The sequence below is a fragment of the Trichosurus vulpecula genome, chromosome 2 (assembly GCF_011100635.1).
Source record: "Trichosurus vulpecula isolate mTriVul1 chromosome 2, mTriVul1.pri, whole genome shotgun sequence".
NCBI lineage: Eukaryota > Metazoa > Chordata > Mammalia > Diprotodontia > Phalangeridae > Trichosurus > Trichosurus vulpecula.
The window spans coordinates 223,187,266-223,205,247 of NC_050574.1; the positions used below are offsets into that span (position 1 = coordinate 223,187,266).

At 36.1% G+C, this 17,982-nt stretch overlaps 1 protein-coding gene across 2 annotated transcripts in view; it reads left to right on the forward strand.

Annotated features, from left to right (window-relative positions):
• Positions 1-17,982, forward strand: part of PPIG (peptidylprolyl isomerase G) — a 67,840-nt gene that overhangs the window by 35,091 nt on the left and 14,767 nt on the right. For both annotated transcript variants that reach the window (XM_036746247.1, XM_036746248.1), the window contains exons 7-9: positions 2,767-2,854; positions 14,485-14,514; positions 14,614-14,753. In XM_036746247.1, coding sequence (XP_036602142.1) covers positions 2,767-2,854; positions 14,485-14,514; positions 14,614-14,753 — 258 coding nt within the window. The remainder of the gene's footprint in view (positions 1-2,766; positions 2,855-14,484; positions 14,515-14,613; positions 14,754-17,982) is intronic.

Sequence of the window (17,982 nt, forward strand, 5' to 3'; positions counted from 1 at the left end):
CACTATACACGTGAACATAAAAATTTTGCATTAAATGTGTTTGCTATTTAATATTTACTCTTCTATAATGTTTAGTCTCTCAAACTTCTGAAACCATTAAGATGCTTATTTAAATAGTTGTAAACTAGTCTAAATGTAAATTTTTCTGTGAATAAATTGGTTTATTTAATTTTTTAAATGGTTTTAAAAATATAGAGGGCATCATAAATTTATCATCAAGTTGAGTTTTCTTTATTGGTCTGTTCCAAACTATTGTTAAAGAGCTACAAATATCAGTGTACCATTTACTCAGCTTATTAAGCAGTATTGCTTCCAAACCAAATACAAGAGATTATCGGTTAACTGGGTCTTAGAGATATGTGCAGTAACCTCTGTTTATTTTTTATTTTGTATTTCAAATTCTCTCCCTCCCTTTAGCCCCTTACCCAAGCACTGAGATGTCAAGCAATACGATACCCATGTGAAATCATGTAAAACCTTTCAATATTAGCCATGTTTTATGTATTTTTGTTTATTTTGAGTTAAGCAGTGACTTTATAAAAGCCACTTTTGATCATCTAAAATTGGACTGTAATTTCCTCCCTAATTTTTATTTTAAAAAAAGGTTAAAAACCCTGCTTTGTGAAATTTTGGGTTGACCAAATCCGTGGTCTTGAAATTGTATGTATGTTTTAAATGTATGTCAGCAATCTATTTGCACTATTACTATCCAAATCTTATCTTCAAAAAGATGTATTAATATATTTATATAGCCTTCTAAACAAAGAAACCAGAAATATTCTGTCAATACACTATGCTGTCAAAAGAGAGAAGCTATACAGCTTCTCTGGACAAGATCATTAAGAACGAGTCATTAGATAGCCATGTAACCTTGAACCAGAGGCTAGATTGATTGTTTGATCTCCATTTTCTCCATAATTTTATTAATTATCAAAGTGTTTCTCCCCTTTCTTGTTTGTTAATTTTGGATTTGAACTTTATTTCAAATTTTCCTTGTTACTGAACAGACAGATAAGTAACTCACCATTAATTAAACTACAGAAACTTCTTGACACCTTATTAGCAAAGTGCATGCCACATGATAGGCACTTGGATAATTTTTCTTGATTATTTGATGTGTATCACAGGGGAGAAAATAACTATTCCATCAGGAGTAATTATTTAAAAGTTCAGATAAGGAAAAAGTTGAGTTATAGCAGAATGATTTCTAGTATTACTACCTAATTGTAAAGTTTTGATATGTAAAGTCCCCTCAGAAGAGTAGCTGCATTAAGCATTCTTTTGTTGGCTGCTGTTTTTTCGGTCAAAGAATTCCTTTAAAAATTATGTAGGGGTGAGAGGCAGTCCCACTAAGAAATTTTTGTTTCTCCTTTACTGTCTGAGGGATCTAATTGGGCAAATATTTTCATCTTTTTTTTTTTTTAATCCAGACCTATAATTGAAACTCCATTAACCAGTGCAAATGAGCAGTTGCTCTGCAATTTAGTCTTGGAATGTTGCTTGAGGAAGTGAGACTTGAAGTGTCTTGCCTAGGGTCATGGAGCTAATATGTGTCGGAAGCAGAGCTTGAGCCCAAGTTTTCTTAGCTTTCTGTCTTCTATGTCAGGAATTCTTCACCTGAGACCCATGAACTTTCAAAAAATATTTTGATAAATATTTTTATTATAATTGGTTTCCTTTGTAATTCTGTGTGTTTCATGCATTTACATTCTTTTGAGAAGGGGTCCGTAGACTTCATGAAGATGCCAGAAAGGTCTGTGACACAAAAAAGGTTAAGAAGCCCCACACATGGTTATTCTGCTTCTCTTCTTTATTATATACTTAGAATTGCATATTACCTTGTATATATTAAGGGAAAAAAATTTGATCCATCATCATTCATGTGGGACTTTTATTATCCATTAGGGCAAGGGTAGAACTTGATGATTCAACATTAATGCATTCTTTAGCAACCAATCAACACACATTTATTAAATACTTTGCACTATGTACTGTGCTAGAACTCAGGAATATAATGAATGGACCAACTCCTACCCAAAAGAACCTCACCTTCTTTTGGGTGGGAGATGAAAAGTACTTATATAAGTATTTAGAATAAATGTGAAAAGAACAAATACATATTTAAAGTGGTTAAATATGAGATAGTTTCAAAAGTAAGGGCACCAGCAGTTGGAGGGATCAGTAAAGAGTTCTATTAGAGAAGATGATGTCTCAGCAGGAAAAAAGGGATTCTTTGAGACAGAGTTGAAGAAAGTACCTTCTGGGCATGGAGGACAGTTGAAAATTTCAGTAGGCTTTTATCAATATGGGTCTCAGGAGAGAAACACTGGCAGAGGGGGAGTAACAGAGCTCAGAGCTATGTTACTGCAATGAAGGCCCAATTGAGGTTGAACAATATGAATTTATAATACAGGGAAGTCCACACCACTGGGCAGTTTCCTCCTGCTCTGGTCAGCAGCACATGAGAAGGGGTGGAAGAATCAGATAATAGGATAACCCAGGATTGGACTTGGACAAGTAGACCAGGAGTTGAACTGGCTATAAGAACAGAATTGGGATGAGAAAGGGAAAACAGAGAAGGGTGTTGTGCATATTAATGGAAAAAATTTTGTAAATTTTGAAGTCTCTCAGTTTCCAAATTGACATTTCCTGAAATGTGCCTTTATCAGCATAAAGAATTTGTTAGAACCTAGAAGTGAAAATGAATCTTGTTTTGTGTATTTGTGTGTGCACATGTTTAACTTCTGATTAACTTTGCTTCTTTAGATGAGAGTTTTGCTGTTAAACACAACAAAGAATTTCTGTTGTCAATGGCCAATAGAGGAAAGGATACTAATGGTTCACAGTTTTTCATGTAAGTATTAATCATGTGTATAATTATAGTCAGCTCATCCTGATTACCTGTTTCGTTGCTTACAGTAGTCAGTAGTGAATAGAGAGAGATTAAGACTAGATGATAGGAAAAAGTTGTTAAGTAAACCATACTTGTGGAAATTTTTCTTTTTTGTCTGTGCTGAAAAAAAATGCCATCCTAGTGTCCTGTGTTTTTTTGTTTGTACATTATTCGTGTATAATTTCCAGTATCAAGCAGGAGATTCTACATTTCCATCTTTGAGAAGCAAATCTGGAGGGTCACAACTATCTTTTAGGAGGTTTAGGATGGTTTTTAATGGCCATAGTGGCTGAATCAGGGATGGTTGATTAGAGTGTTTGCTAACTTAGTCACTACATAAGTTAAGGTTTATCTTTGGTTAAATGTTCTTTATCCATTTCAGTCTTTTATGCAAGAAAACACTTCCCAAATCTAGTTTATTAATCCTTGGTAGCCTAAAGATCAACAATTCATGTCCTACTAATGCTAGTGTCTGAATGCACAAAGGACCAGTTTTCCTTTCATATCTGTGGACCTCATCCAGTGTCTTGGTTAATCTTTAACTAGACTCCTGATTTTTTTAGGGGGCAGGAACTATTTCTCAGTATCTCTGGTACCTAACCCTCTGGCTGGTACACAGGCATCAAAAAATGCTTGTTGAATTAGGGCCAGTGGAGGTGAATATTAGCCATTTCAGAATGAGAGATCTTGACTTCTGTAAAATTTCTTGCTTTAAACATAACTATTTTGAACCTTTATTTCCCTGCACAAAAATCCTTCAGGTCCCAACTCCTGAATGTCTCTGTGATCTTCCTTTACTTACCAAAACATCCTTTTGTCAGTATATGTTGAAATAGCTGTTGTAGATCCCCACTATCATTTGAGTCTTTCTAAAGTAGAAAACTCCTTTTTTGTTAATTTTTTTACATCAATTCTCATTTCTACCCTTATCTTTATAATAAAGTATCCCCCATTCTTAATTTATTTTTCCTGTTTTAAAATTGTTCTGCATTAATTTAAACACCTCTTTTAAGCTACTGCTTTTTTGTAGCCACCCTTAGCCCTAAACTATTGTTGCTGTGAATCAACTGAGTTATGGAGCTTCGTGTCTAAAATCTGGGGAGGAACATATTGCATTTACCTTCTTAACTTTTCACTTTTTCCTCTTTTCCTTTCTCTTTTTTACCTTTATCTATGATATCTTTTGTCACTTCCTCTTTTATACTTTTTCAATAATCACAGCCTTTTTTGATCTCTAATGAGATTGATAGAATAAGTGTAATATTTTCCAGTTTCTACAAGTAAGAAAAATGAATCTGAGTAATAGTCAGAATGTTAGCACTTTAGAGGTCATCCAGCCTCCTTGTTTTATAGATGAGGAAATTGAGACCCAAACACTAAATGATGTGTTTTAAATCACACACCTAGTCAACAACAGAGACAGAACTAGAGCTCCAGTTTGCTCATTTCTAAGTTGGTATTCTTTCTGCTGTACCTGTCTTCCAGGGGTTCTTGACCTCAGGTGTCCAAGAACTTGGGTTTTTTATTGAGAGTTTTTAAAAAGATTTTGATAACTATTTTAATATTTTGGTTTCCTTTGCGATAACCGTGCATTTACAACATTATTCTAAGAAAGAGTCCATATGCTTCGCCAGATTGCCAAAGGAAATCTGTGACACTAAAAAGGTTAATAACTATGTACTACTATGCGTGGTTTTTTTTAATTGCATGACACATTTTCCCCTTTTTAAGACTGTTAGATGAATGTGTAGTTGATCCATTTGTCCCTTTTTCTTGATAATTCTTAGTTTCCATTTTCTACATTGCCCCTCAGGTGATTTATTTTAGATATTTGTGGGGTTTTTGGCCTAGTGTTGGGCATTGTACAAACAAAATTCCACATCAGAACCCCTTTGGGGCTGGGGTGGGGGAGCGGGGGGACAGGACTGGACAGATTTAGAACTTCATTTTCAACCACTAAGTTCCCTGTGGATAGATCACTGGAGCACTCTTCTTTGCCTAGGCCCTCTTACCACTTTTTTGCTGATGAGGCTAGCCTAGCCCAACAGCTTGAATTGAAGAATGCCCGTTGAATAGAATAGGAAGATGATGAAGAAGGAAGAGAACCTGAGGGAAGGGTTATGGCATTGGAATTGCTAAATTAGAAGAAATATAATAGGAAATAGGGAACATATTCCTTGATTTTTATGTGTATTAATAAGTGTGTGTACATTTTAAAAAGATCTTTTCCTATGTCTATGGATAAACTCTTTGAAACATATTATTTTTGAAATATTAGTGTAACAACAAGTTTTTAAAATATGGACCTTGATTTCCTTGTCTGTAAACTGAAAGTATTAGACTAGATGATTTCAAAGGTCTCTTCTAGCTTGTTATCATAGGATAAAGGAGGAGCAGTCCTGGAGGAGGAAATGATAGGAGCAGAGTTACAGTATTAGCAAGATACAAGCCATTGAAGCTGTAAGGAATGTGTTCTTCTTTGTTACACCATGAGTCACAATGCCACATAAACGTCTTTGACTTGTTATTTGATTATTATTACTTCGTGGAGTATTTATTTTTGTTGTCTTCTGTGTTGCCTGCTGCTGTGCATGAGCTGAACTCATTCAGTTTTATGTCTAAAACTCAAGTATGAGAGGAGAAACATATTGTTCCACTTAGCTCCTTTAGATCTCCTACCAGTACATTTTCCCACTACTACTTTTCTTGTGGTTTTATTCGATACAAGCTGCTTACAACAAAATAGAAATCTGCCCCCCCCCACCACACACACACACACACACACACACACACACACACACACACACACACTACTGCCTCATTTCTAACTTTCTGTATAAACCTAGTCTTCATTGCACTTTTGTTTCTGCTTTCTCAGTTTGACCTTCATTCCTTTAAAAAAAAATACTTCCCTTTCTAAGAATATCTGAATTAACACTCTTAAGACAGAGGGTAGGCAGAATATAAATGTAAGGTAAGACACAGGAATGGTTAAGTTAAATTGAAAACCATCTATTTTCCATATGATTTAGGCCCCCAACAACCAAAAGAAGGCAAAAATATCAGAGGTGACTCAGAGAGATAATACACAAGGCAGCATGCTATGTTCCGAAGAAAAGTCATGTTGTCTGTGAGTGTTATCATTTCTGCCATTCACCAGCTTTGTAGACAAGTCTCTTTCAGTTTTGTTACCTGTAAAATGAGGGAACTAGATCAGATGTCTCTCAGTTGTCTTCCAGCTCTAAGATTTTATGACTCTATGAATGTGTAAGTGGTTTGACATGTGTGGAGAGGCCAACTGGGCAAGAGTATTTAAAATAGCAAGTAAAAGAGTTATATACTGTTCTATTTGAAACAAAAAGAAACCTCTCTCAAAGAAGAACTATTCAGTATGGGGGGTAAATCTTTATTGGACAGCTCCTGGGTACAAAGCACTATGCTAATGCTTCAGAGGATACAAAAACAATTAAGATATTCCTTGTTCTCAAAATAGATTACAAAGAAAGTACTTAACCATACTAGAAAGTAAAATATGGTTAGTGCTCTAAAATAGTGCCAGAGACCTATGGAAGCTCAGAGGAATGAGATATCACATGATAGAAAGATTAGTAAAGACTTTATGTAGTGAATTCATGTTTGAACTAGATCTTGAAGGAATTGATGTCAGGATTATAAAGTTGTAAAGATAGATTGGGCACATGTTTTAAGAGCCACAATTTCGTGCTAAGAAGTTTGTCCTTAATTTTGTAATTTATGGAATATCTCAGAAAGTTTCTGAAAGGATAATCCCCATTGTCCTTCATTTTCAATCTTTTCTTAAGGAAAAAAAAAGTCTCTTGATTTTGCTACCGTCTCAAGCCGTTGTCCTTTCAGGCTAGTTCCTCTTCTTTGCTGCTGAACTTTAACAATTATATATTTTTTTTCATTTTCATTGATGCTCACTGCCCCTTGTCACTGATTGTCCCTACGCAATAGACCCTTCACTTATAGCAAATAAGTACTCAAACCAAAAAAAAAAAGACGTATGTATGAAAATACACTTCTTACTCTGAACTTCTAATCTACCACCTCTCTGTTAAGAGGTAGGAAACGTGCTTCCTTCATCCATAAGTCTTCCGAAGTTGAGATTGGTCGTTGTGTTGGTCAGTTTTGAAGTTTTTCAAGGATTGTTTCCTTTACATTATTTAAATCATCCAATTAATTGTTCTCTTCATTATGCTTCCTTCAGCATACACTACTACAACCATTTCCTCTCTGAATTTTTCTCATTTGTCATTTCTTATCATGGAATAATATTACATCACATTCATATACTTGTTCTGTCAATCCCCTGTCAGCGAGTACCTGCTTGTTTCTAGTTCTTTGTTACAATACACTGCTTTTATGAAACTTGTATATTTATGGGATCTTTTCTCCTTGAGGTAGGTAATCTATGTTTATGAGATACGTTCTGTTTTGACTCAACAGGCATTTCCCAACAATTGCAAAACAATTTTCCCTCCTCTGAGTACATTTTGCAAAAGCAGTTTAATAGCATTTAGGTGATTTGTTTAACTTATAGAAAAAGAACCTGCCGCCTCTACTTCTTCTCTTTCTAAGTCATTGCTCAACCTCCTGTAATCTGAATTCGTTCTGTGGCCATGTTTCCAGTGTTACCATTGGCATCATAAATTTTCTTTCTAACGACCTTTTCCTAGTCCTCATCTTCCTTGAACTTTCTGCATTATTTGATGCTATTAACTACCCCTTCTTTAATACTCTCCTTTTGTGGCTGCTTGCAGTATTTTCTTCTTGATCTGGGAGCTCTGGAATTTGGTGACAGTGTTCCTAGGAGTTTTCTTTTTGGGATCTTTTTGAGGAGGTGACCTGTGGATTGCTTCAATTTCTATTTTACCCTCTGCCTCTAGAATATCAGGGCAGTTCTCCTTGATAATTTCTTGAAAGATGATATCTAGGCTCTTTTTTTGATCATGGCTTTCAGGTAGTCCAATAATTTTTAAATTATCTCTCCTGGATCTGTTTTCCAGGTCAGTGGTTTTTCCAGTGAGATATTTTACATTGTCTTCCACTTTTTCATTCCTTTGGTTCTGTTTTGTAATATCTTGATTTCTCATAAAGTCACTAGGTTCCACTTTCTCCAATCTAATTTTTAAGGTAGTATTTTCTTCAGTGGTCTTTGGGACCTCCTTTTCCATTTGGCTAATTCTGCCTTTCAAAACATTCTTCTCCTCATTGGCTTTTTGGAGCTCTTTTGCCATTTGAGTTAGTCTATTTCTTAAAGTGTTGTTTTCTTCAATATTTTTTCAGTATTTTTTTGGGTCTCCTTTAGCAAGTCATTGACTTGTTTTTCATGGTTTTTCTTGAATCATTCTCATTTCTCTTCCCAATTTTTCCTCTACTTCTCTAACTTGCTTTTCCAAATCCTTTTTGAGCTCTTCCATGGCCTGAGACCAGTTCATGTTTTTCTTGGAGGCTTTTGGTGTAGGCTCTTTGACTTTGTTGACTTCTTCAGGCTGTATGTTTTGGTCTTCTTTGTCACCAAAGAAAGATTCCAAAGTCTGAGACTGAATCTGAGTGAGTTTTTGCTGCCTGGCCATGTTCACAGCCAACTTACTTGACCCTTGAGTTTTTTGTCAGGGTATGACTGCTTTTAGAGTAAAGAGTACTATGTTTCAAGCTTGAGGTGATGTGCTGTTGATTTCAGAGCTATTTCTATACAGCCAGCTCTGCCCCACCAGAACTCCTCCTTCCCCAAGAACCACCAACCGGGACCTGGCGTAAATCTTCTTCAGGCTGTGCACTCCTGCTCTGATCTGCCACTTAATTCCTCCCACCAGGTGGGCCTGGGGCTGGAAGTAACTGCAGCTGTAGTTCTGTAGCTGCACTACCCCTGCTGCCTTTGGGGCGGTGGCCAAATGGTGAACTCTGTCCCCTGTAGCTTTTCCCACTAACCTTCTCTGTTGTCTTTGGTGTTTGTGGGTTGAGAAGTCTGGTAACTGCCATAGTTCACTGATTCAGGGCACCAGGGCCTGTTCCGCCCAGCTCCCTGTCTGGTTGGTCCTGCCGCCGCCCACACTGAGCTCCGCTCCCCTCCGATAGACCTCATCCAGTGACCATCCAGGCTGTCCTGGGCTGGATCCCTGCTTCCCTCTGCTATTTTGTGGGTTCTGCAGTTCTAGAATTTGTTCAGAGCCGTTTTTTATAGGTTTTTGGAGGGACCTGGCAGGGAGCTCACGCAAGTCCCTGCTTTCCAGCTGCCATCTTGGCTCCGCCCCTCAATACTCTCCTTTTGGAGAAGTGTCTGCTGCTGTCTGACTTCTTAGATTCCTTTGACAGCTCATCTTCCTTCTCCCAACCCTGGAGTGTACATATTCTCAAGGCTCTGTCTTTGGTCCTCTTCTCTTCTCTTGTCTCTTGTATACTTCCTGCCTTGGCAATTTCATTGTATTCTCTATGCTGATAAACCCCAAATATATACCTCTTGTCCCATCTTTTCCCCTGGGCTTCACTCCTTCATTTCCAACTACTTGCTATATTTTTAAATATCCTGCTAAACCTCAAACTCAGAAAGTTCAGAAGAATTCTCTCAAAATAAATATCAATTAACTAAAGAACAATTAATGTTAATAAAAGCCCACTAAATGTGTAGATTAAATTACAAAATGCTCCTTAACAACTTAAAAAATTGAGGATTATTTCAGTATAATAAAAATGATGATACATATTTAAACTGCCATTGAGGTACTTTATGAATCTAGGCAAAATAATAGAATTCATTTGGAGGAACAAAAAATATAGATAATCAAGCGAAATAAGGTAGGAATGAAGACAAAATAGCACTTCCAGATTTCAAACTATATTATAAGGCAGCACTCATCAAAACCCTTTGAGAGTGGTGAAAAGATAGAAAAATAAATGTTAACAAACTAGACAAGGGAAGTGGGAAATAATTCAGTAACCCAGTACTTGATAAACCTGAACGTAGAAATTACCTAAGAAAGAACTACTAGGAAAACTGGAAAGCAATCTTGCAGATGATATCAGGCAATCAGTAAACATTTATTAAATGCTGCTATATGCCTGGCATTCAACTAAGGACTAGGGATACAAAAAGAGGCAAAAGACAGTCCGTGCCTTCAAGGAGCTTACAGTCTGATGAAGAAGACAAGATGCAAACAAATATAAACAAAGCAAGGTATGTAGAGGATATATAAGAAATAATTAACAAAAGAAGGGCTTGCTGTAAAAGGTGGGATTTAGTTAGGAGTTAAAGGAAGCCAAGGAGATCAGAGCAGAAGAGGGAAAGGATTCCGGGCATGAAGGACACTCAGAGAGAATGCTGGGAGCAAAGAGATGGAATGTCTTGTTCTTGGAACAGCCAGGAAGCCAGTGTTACTGAATTGGAGTATGTGTCAGGGAGTAATGTATAAGAAGACTGGAAAGGTAGGAAAGGCTAGGTTATGAAGGGCTTTAAAAGCCCTTTATAAAACTGCGTTTTGTTTGATCCTGGAGGCAATAGAGAGTTGACTGAGTACAGTCAATAATATATCTGACATGAATCAGACCTGCACTAATGGATGATGGATTGGCGTAGGGAGAGACCACCCCACCAGGTGTGAGGTGATGAAGGCCTCCACTAGAGTGGTGGCAGTTGCAGAAGAAAAAAGGAGGCTTATATCAGAGATGTTGCAAAGGTAATGAACATACCTATAGTGTGTTCTTCCTCATTTATGACCAGGCCCCCATGTGTTTCTCCTTTTGCTTCCCTGGCCCCAGCCCCAGCTTGTCCTTCAACTGTGTGCTGGTCCTCTCTCTCCCTCCTTCCCTCCCCCCTTGTCCACAGGCAAATTGATTTTACATAAAAATCACGCTATGTAGATGTCTGTGGAACAGTCCACTTACGTAAAGCGAGAACTATCTGTAAGACTAGATGCTATTTCTTAGTAGAGCAATTGTCAAAGGATATCAACAGTTCTCAGAAGAACTGAAAATGATAGCCATATAAGAGAAATGCAAATAAAAATAGCCCTGAAGTTTTACCTAATAATAAGCAAATGTGTAAAGATAACAAAAGATAAGAGTTAACTGTTAGAAGGGTTATGCTAAGATATTCACACTAATAATGCATTATTGGTGAAGCTATGAACTTGTACAACCATTTTGGAAAATAATTTAAAATTGTAAAAATAAAATGATTAAAATGTCCATACTCTTTGACCCAGATATTCTACTATGAGACTTACACTCCAAGGAACCATTAGTAAGAAGTCTCCATATCTCCTTGTATACCAAAAATATATAGCAGTTAAATCAGTCATGTTAGCAAAGAATTTGAAATAAAGTAGATGGCCATTATTTGGAAATTGGCTAAGTAAACTATAGTACATTAATATAATGAAATATTACTGTGCTGTAAGAAACAGTGAATATGAATAACAGGGAAACATGGGAAGACTTAGATAAACTGGTGCAAAATGAAGTGAGAAGAGCCAGAGAAACAACAATATACAATGACTGTTGCAATGTAAATGGGAAAAACAACTACAAAATAACTGAAACTGAACGTTGGCAAAAGTGTGAAGAAGTGTGGCCTCAAAGAGGCAAGGTGAAAGGACAGCTCCGGGGGGCCTTTGCGGAGGTGAGGATTTCACAGGTGTGGAATATTGCTTACATGTTAGAGGTTTTTTGGTTTTTAGGGTGTTGAACAGTTTGCTTTTTTTTTTTGTTTTCTCTTTTTAAACAAAGTCCTTTGTTATGATGGATGTGTCTCTGGAGGAGAAAGTGTAGAAATACAGTAGAAAAAATTTAAGCCTGTAAAAACAAAAGATATCAATACAAATCTAGAATTAAGATGTCAATTTATATTCTTCCTATCTACGAAACAAAGTGTGTTCCTCTTTCTAACTTCCTTTTTCTACTGATGGAACCATTTTCTCATAGTTATTTTTGCTTCTTCATTCTCCCTCACTTCCCATTTCAAATCAGTAGTTGCCCAGTCCTACTGATTCTACCTCATCAGTATCCATAGAATCTTTCCCTATTCCTGCTTCATCACTCTTGCCTGAACTGATTTTTAATCAGTATCAATTCCTCCTTGATGCTTTTCTTGATTCTCAAAGCTAGATCCTTCCTTTAAGCTCTCAGCCCTCTCTGTTGACTTCTGTTTGACCACTTCATTTTCAGGCTTGTGTTACATGTGTACATCTTACTCTCCCCTACTACACTGTAATCTTATTAGCAGGGACTGTATTACTTTTCATTTTTTTTCTGTTCTCACTGTCCAGCACAGTGTTGCGCTTAGCAGGTACTTAATATATTTGTTGAATTTATTTATGCTTATTATTACTAGTATTATATTTCATAATACCAGTCTCATAAGAGGAATTATCTTCATGGCTTTTCTTCATAGGGTTCCCATAGTTTTGGAGAAAATGAATATGACTTCTGTTTGGGGCTTGTTGATTGAGTTTGAGGTTGATAGGACATCCAAATGGAGAACTTCTAGGAGGTATTTAAAAGCCTGGAACTGGAGATAAAAGCTTAAAATTTGGAAGCCACCTGCATAAAATTGATAGAAAGCTTGGAAGAAAATACAGAGGGAGTGAGGGTGCTGAAAACTGTACCTTGGGGAAAGCTTTACATTTAGGGTTAAGATTATGAAGAGCTGGTAAAGGAGACTGGAGAAACATTTAGAAATAGAACACAGATCATAAATGACTGTTCAGTTTTATCTTTGTACTCTAAGTACCTCACATATTACCTAACACATAGAAAGTAAGATATCTTGTTTGACTGATTGTCAGGAAAGCCAAGTGGAAGGGAGATTCAAAAAAGACTATGCAGAATCAACCATACTGCCCAAAACTGGAAAGGGAAAAAGGGGTCTTGAGTGAGAAAAGTTTAAGAAGCCCTGCTCTAGATTGAGAGATGACAGTGAAGTGTGATGGAATAAGCCATCACACTTTGTTTTTGTTGTTTTTTTGTTGTTTGTTATCAGAGAAGTTTTTGGATGGCAGAGCAGTGGTCTAAAAATGACTAGGCAAAAAAGTAATGTACTACCCCATTTTTCTGGACCCAGGTGGATGTGGGAGACAAGCAGGTTATAAGGGACAAAGCATTGGCAGAAGACAGCCATTTTTTCAGTAAATGGGAGGAAATGTAAAGACTGTTCAAAGAAGTTTAATACAGATTGGAAACTTACAATAGAATTAGGGAGCTAGTCAAAAGGTTTGATAGAAACAGTAGGTCACTACATTAAACATGTGGAAAGGGTACACTTGAGCTGGATAATGAGGGATGGAGCATTTTGTGCCTACGGTGACGATTTTAGATAACAGGCATTAGAGAAACAGAAGTATGAGAGGTAGCCTGAAGACATTGAGAGAAAAGAATGAAATGAGAAACTTGTATCAAAGTACCAGTCAGTTCCCAGGTTGTAAATTAGAAAATGTTCTTTAAACTGTTTACATTGTTACATGAGAAGATGGTACTTGTAACTCATAAAAACTCTCTCACTATTAGGGCAGTTAGAAGGAGTATATATAGACAGAGAGCATAGGTATGAGTTAAATATGAAGGGATGATAGTTCAAAAACATAAAATCAAAGGATGAGAGAGGAATGTACTGGGAGAAAGGGAAGGAGAGAGGTAGAATGGGGTAAATTACCTCACATAAAGGAAGAAAAAGCTTTTATAATGGAGGGGAAGGTGGGAACGTGAGGGGGAGTGAGAACCTTACTCATCAGAATTGGCTCAAAGAGGGAATAATACACACACTCAATTGGGTATAGAAATCTGTCTTACCTAGAAGGGAGGGCAGATTAGGGGAGGGGGTAGTCAAGCAAAACACTTTTGAGGAGGGACAGAGTGAAAGGAGAGAGAATAGAATAAATGGGAGGAGGAGAGGATAGAGGGAAATAGTTAGCAATAATAACTGTGAAAAATTTTTTGAAGTTAATCTGATAAAGGCCTCATTTCTCAAAAAAAAAAAGTGTCTTTAAAATGTGAGATATAATTTATCTGTGACCTGATAGATGTTATAATTCCAATAGCCCTTCTTAACAACTTTTGCCATAATGTATACAGTTGATCTGTAGTCCCTTGTCCTGTGATATGTCAATACACAGTTTAAATTACGCAGAGCTTTTAGGTTGGCATGAAAAGTAAAGAGGGTGGAGATTAAATAAAACATCTTGATACGTGGAATTTTTAAAATTTCTGCGTTTTGCCATTACTATAGACTAACATAAGGGTTTGACAAAAAACTCAGAACTGGAATTATTTCTCCATCATATAGTGTTATACCTTAAAAATGATTAAACATGTTATAATTTGTTACATGTCAGGTGCTATCAGACATGATTAAAATAGTTACATTCCCTTATTCCATATTCAATATTAGCATAAAAGCATAGTATATATATCTAGCATGTCTTTTCTTGTCAGTTTTAATACTGTTAATTAAAAATAACATTAAATTAATCTATCTGCAACTTTGTTTCCAATGCAATTGTTTTCTTTTCCTTTTTAGAGGTGCTAACTTTGTTTTTCTCTGACTTTGTTTTAATTCTTCTATCTGATGACCTCAAAAGAACAACTAAACCTACACCTCATTTAGATGGGTAAATATTTTTCATTTATTTTTCTTCTGCTACTTACTGTTAATTTTTTTTATTAAAACCAAAAACTTAACATTTAGTCATTTTAATTTATCTGCATAGGCACCATGTTGTTTTTGGACAAGTAATCTCTGGTCAAGAGGTTGTGAGAGAGATTGAAAACCAGAAAACAGATGCATCCAGCAAACCATATGCTGAAGTACGAATACTTAGCTGTGGGGAGCTAATTCCCAAATCCAAAGGTAAGGATAAATTAAACATTTTAAGCATATCACATGTTTAAAATAAGCAGTGACTCCAGGTCATTAAAAAAAGACTATTACCCCGTGACTGCTAATACAGAAGACATTTTAATTATGTCTTCCATTATGTTATTCATTCCTTTTATTTATAGGTGTGTTCCCTAATTTTCATTTCCAAATAATGCACCTTTATGCTTTTACAACATTTTAATTGTTTTGAAGAAAAGAATTAATGAGAAATTAGAAGTTAAAATGGAGCAATTTTAGATTGATAAACTTTTAAAGGATTAAATTAATTGTTTTTCCTGCTATGGGCTCAGCTAACATCTGATAGTGTTGGAGGAAATGGTTTTGGTGTCAGTTTTCTGACATGCTGTGCATTTAATTTATTTGAGATATTTTGTTTGATAGTCCTTTGATTGAAAAATATCCCCTGTAAAATGGCTGTTGCTTACCATACACTTTCAGCATTTAGTTCATTTAAAAGAATAAAGGAAAACCATTTTCAGGAAATGAGCATTAAGCAGTATTTTAGTGTTCCAGCATAAAACTAAGTCTGTTTAGTTGAATCATGCATTAGACGGCCAACAGAAGCCTCAGGATTCATAGCATTTTGGTGTCTTTATCAGTGTTTTTCAAAAGGGCCCTTGTAAAATTGTTGTGCTCTTGAGTCTTTCAGATAAGGAGACTGTTGTCATCTATTTGAAATCTTGAGTATTACTAGTTTATACAAAAACCAAAGTGAGATTGATATAGAAAGAGCAGAACCATTGTCCTTAATTTTCTCTGTTTTCCAAGGGTTACAATTTATTTCTCCCTTCACCTAGCTCAAGCCTTGATCATCTTGACAGAGGTGATCTTTTTCTTGTCATTCCAAACATAGGCTGGTAGTCTGTAGGGATCAAGCAAAATTTTGTCTTAGACTCTTCAACCTCTTAACCATCATTCCTGTCTCTTACCTTGTCTTCCTTATATAAAAACAGTGAGTATAATCCATTAGTTTATGGCCTGCTTAATGCCCAAGGATACAGTAAAGAGTGAAATATTCATAAAGCTCTTTTAACTTCTTGCAGACAAGTGTACCATACTAACTTACGTAAAAAAAAAGATGTAAGCTGCTAAAGAGGAGAAATGAGACTACGTGAAACTTAAATTCTAGTTATCAGCTTTGCCACTTAGTAGCAATATAAACTTGGGGATAACATTCAGCTTTTCTTGGTCTCAGTTTCCCTATCTTTAAAGGTATTGAACTAGATGATCTCCAAGGCCTTCCCAACTCTTAACATTTTGGTGATTCTGGAGTCTTTGTTAATATTATCATATTGAGGACCCTAGGCTTATTGATGTTAGCTATTAACCATCTCAAAGGATATTCCTACAACTAGGAGGTTATGATCCATTAAAACCTTCTTTTAACCACACTCTTAAACATCATTAAATCATTTACTATCAGCTTTTCTTTTAATTTTTTACTTCTAAGGTCTTTTGAGTTGGAATCTGTTCCCAAAATTCATTAGCTGAATATGGTAGGTTTCTTGGCAGCTTAAAAAAAAATAGAGCTTGAAAGAACAAAAAAGCATTAAATGCCCTTTAACATTTTCCATAAACAATTCATTCTGTATTTACATGCAGATATGCTTTAGGTAATTAAAGGATAGGGTTGATAGAATTATTTGATAGGGAAAGAGAACATGAATTAAGACAAACCCTCATGTAATTTGATTTATATTACTATAAAGCAGCTCTCACTTGGAAGAGTATTGTGGCATCCCCAGGCATTGTTTGGCTACATGTGACCAAGGCATAATAGTGTCAGGCATATTCTTGTCCCTCTCTTCTAGAGACCAGGTAAATTTTCAGAGAAGTTGGGGAAGTTAGCACTCCTAATTCCTTGTTCAGATTTCCCTAATAGGATAGATTTGTTCTAGGGGTGCTGTAAGACAGATTTCCTGTGCCTGTTCTTTTCTAATACATACCTATTAAAATGAGCAGAAATATTTGTGAAATGAGCTTAGTTGAGAACAGGGTGGATGGTACATGCTACTTTATGTTTTAGCAGCTGCCATTCAAAATATTTGGCCGAGTGGCTTTTGCCATACTTTTAGATGGTACAGTCAGTATAACACATACAGTTTTTAAGCCCTATTTTCTTTTTGACAATTATTCCAAATTGGAAACAATAGAACAGTTTTGCTTAATGCTGTAGGGTGGTCACCATCATTATATTTTAAAAACCTTGTTTGAGAGTTGTGCAGTGACACCCTACTTTAAAAAAGAAATAAATACAGAATCTTTTTTTTTTCTTTTTTTAACTGCCTGAAAGAAAACAAAAAGACTTCTGAAGAAAACTGACTGTCTGGGCCTACCTGTATATTATCTTGGTGAGTCCTGGGCACTCTTCTTGGGCCTTTTTTCCCCTTGCTCTATTGGAGATCTGCTTCTCGTAGTATTCCTACATGCCAGAGAATGTAACTGTGTTGAGATCATCCATAGATTAGGCTCTTACAACAGATGCAGAGATGGAATACTGGAGACTAGTGGAAGCAGGGATCCTGTGTAGAGGCTGACAGAAGGTCCTCCAAGGGCAGAATGGATGAGTAAAGAATATAGGCACATAAACCTTCTTATGATAGATTTATCTTTTAACAAAGGTACTGTGTGACTTGTAAGGGAGTTTCTTGTGACTGAAATAATTTTTGCGGAGATTACAGAGGCTATTGCCATTGATAAGAGGGATTTTTAAAATATTACTTCATAGTAGGAAAAAATACTCAATGGTAGCCCAAAACTGATTGCTTTTCAACACAAAAAAGAAAGGACAATTAGAGTAATAAAGCAGAAAGCCAGTGAATCTTGTATATAGGAACCAAACGAAATAAACTACTGGAGTCTAAATTTTGGTTATCCTAGCCACCCTGTGCTTTTATGATGTGGTCAAGAAAATAAATGCAGTGAAATTGGTTGAGCAGATTGTTTTAGTGATGCTTGTTACTGAAAGCATAGTGGGAAAGTGGAATGTAGAATGTTTAAGAGACACTATTAAGGGTAAATAAAGTTAACCTTTAATAAAAGGAGAATTATTTCTAGGTCAAGTGACATGAGGTTGGTGTGGTTTCTCTTCAGGGTACATTTTATGAAAGTCTAGAAGTAGTTTTCTTTGTGGAGGGTGAAAGTGAGATTGGTATGAACAAATTATATATACCACAAGTGTAGAAATTTCTCCCTAGAC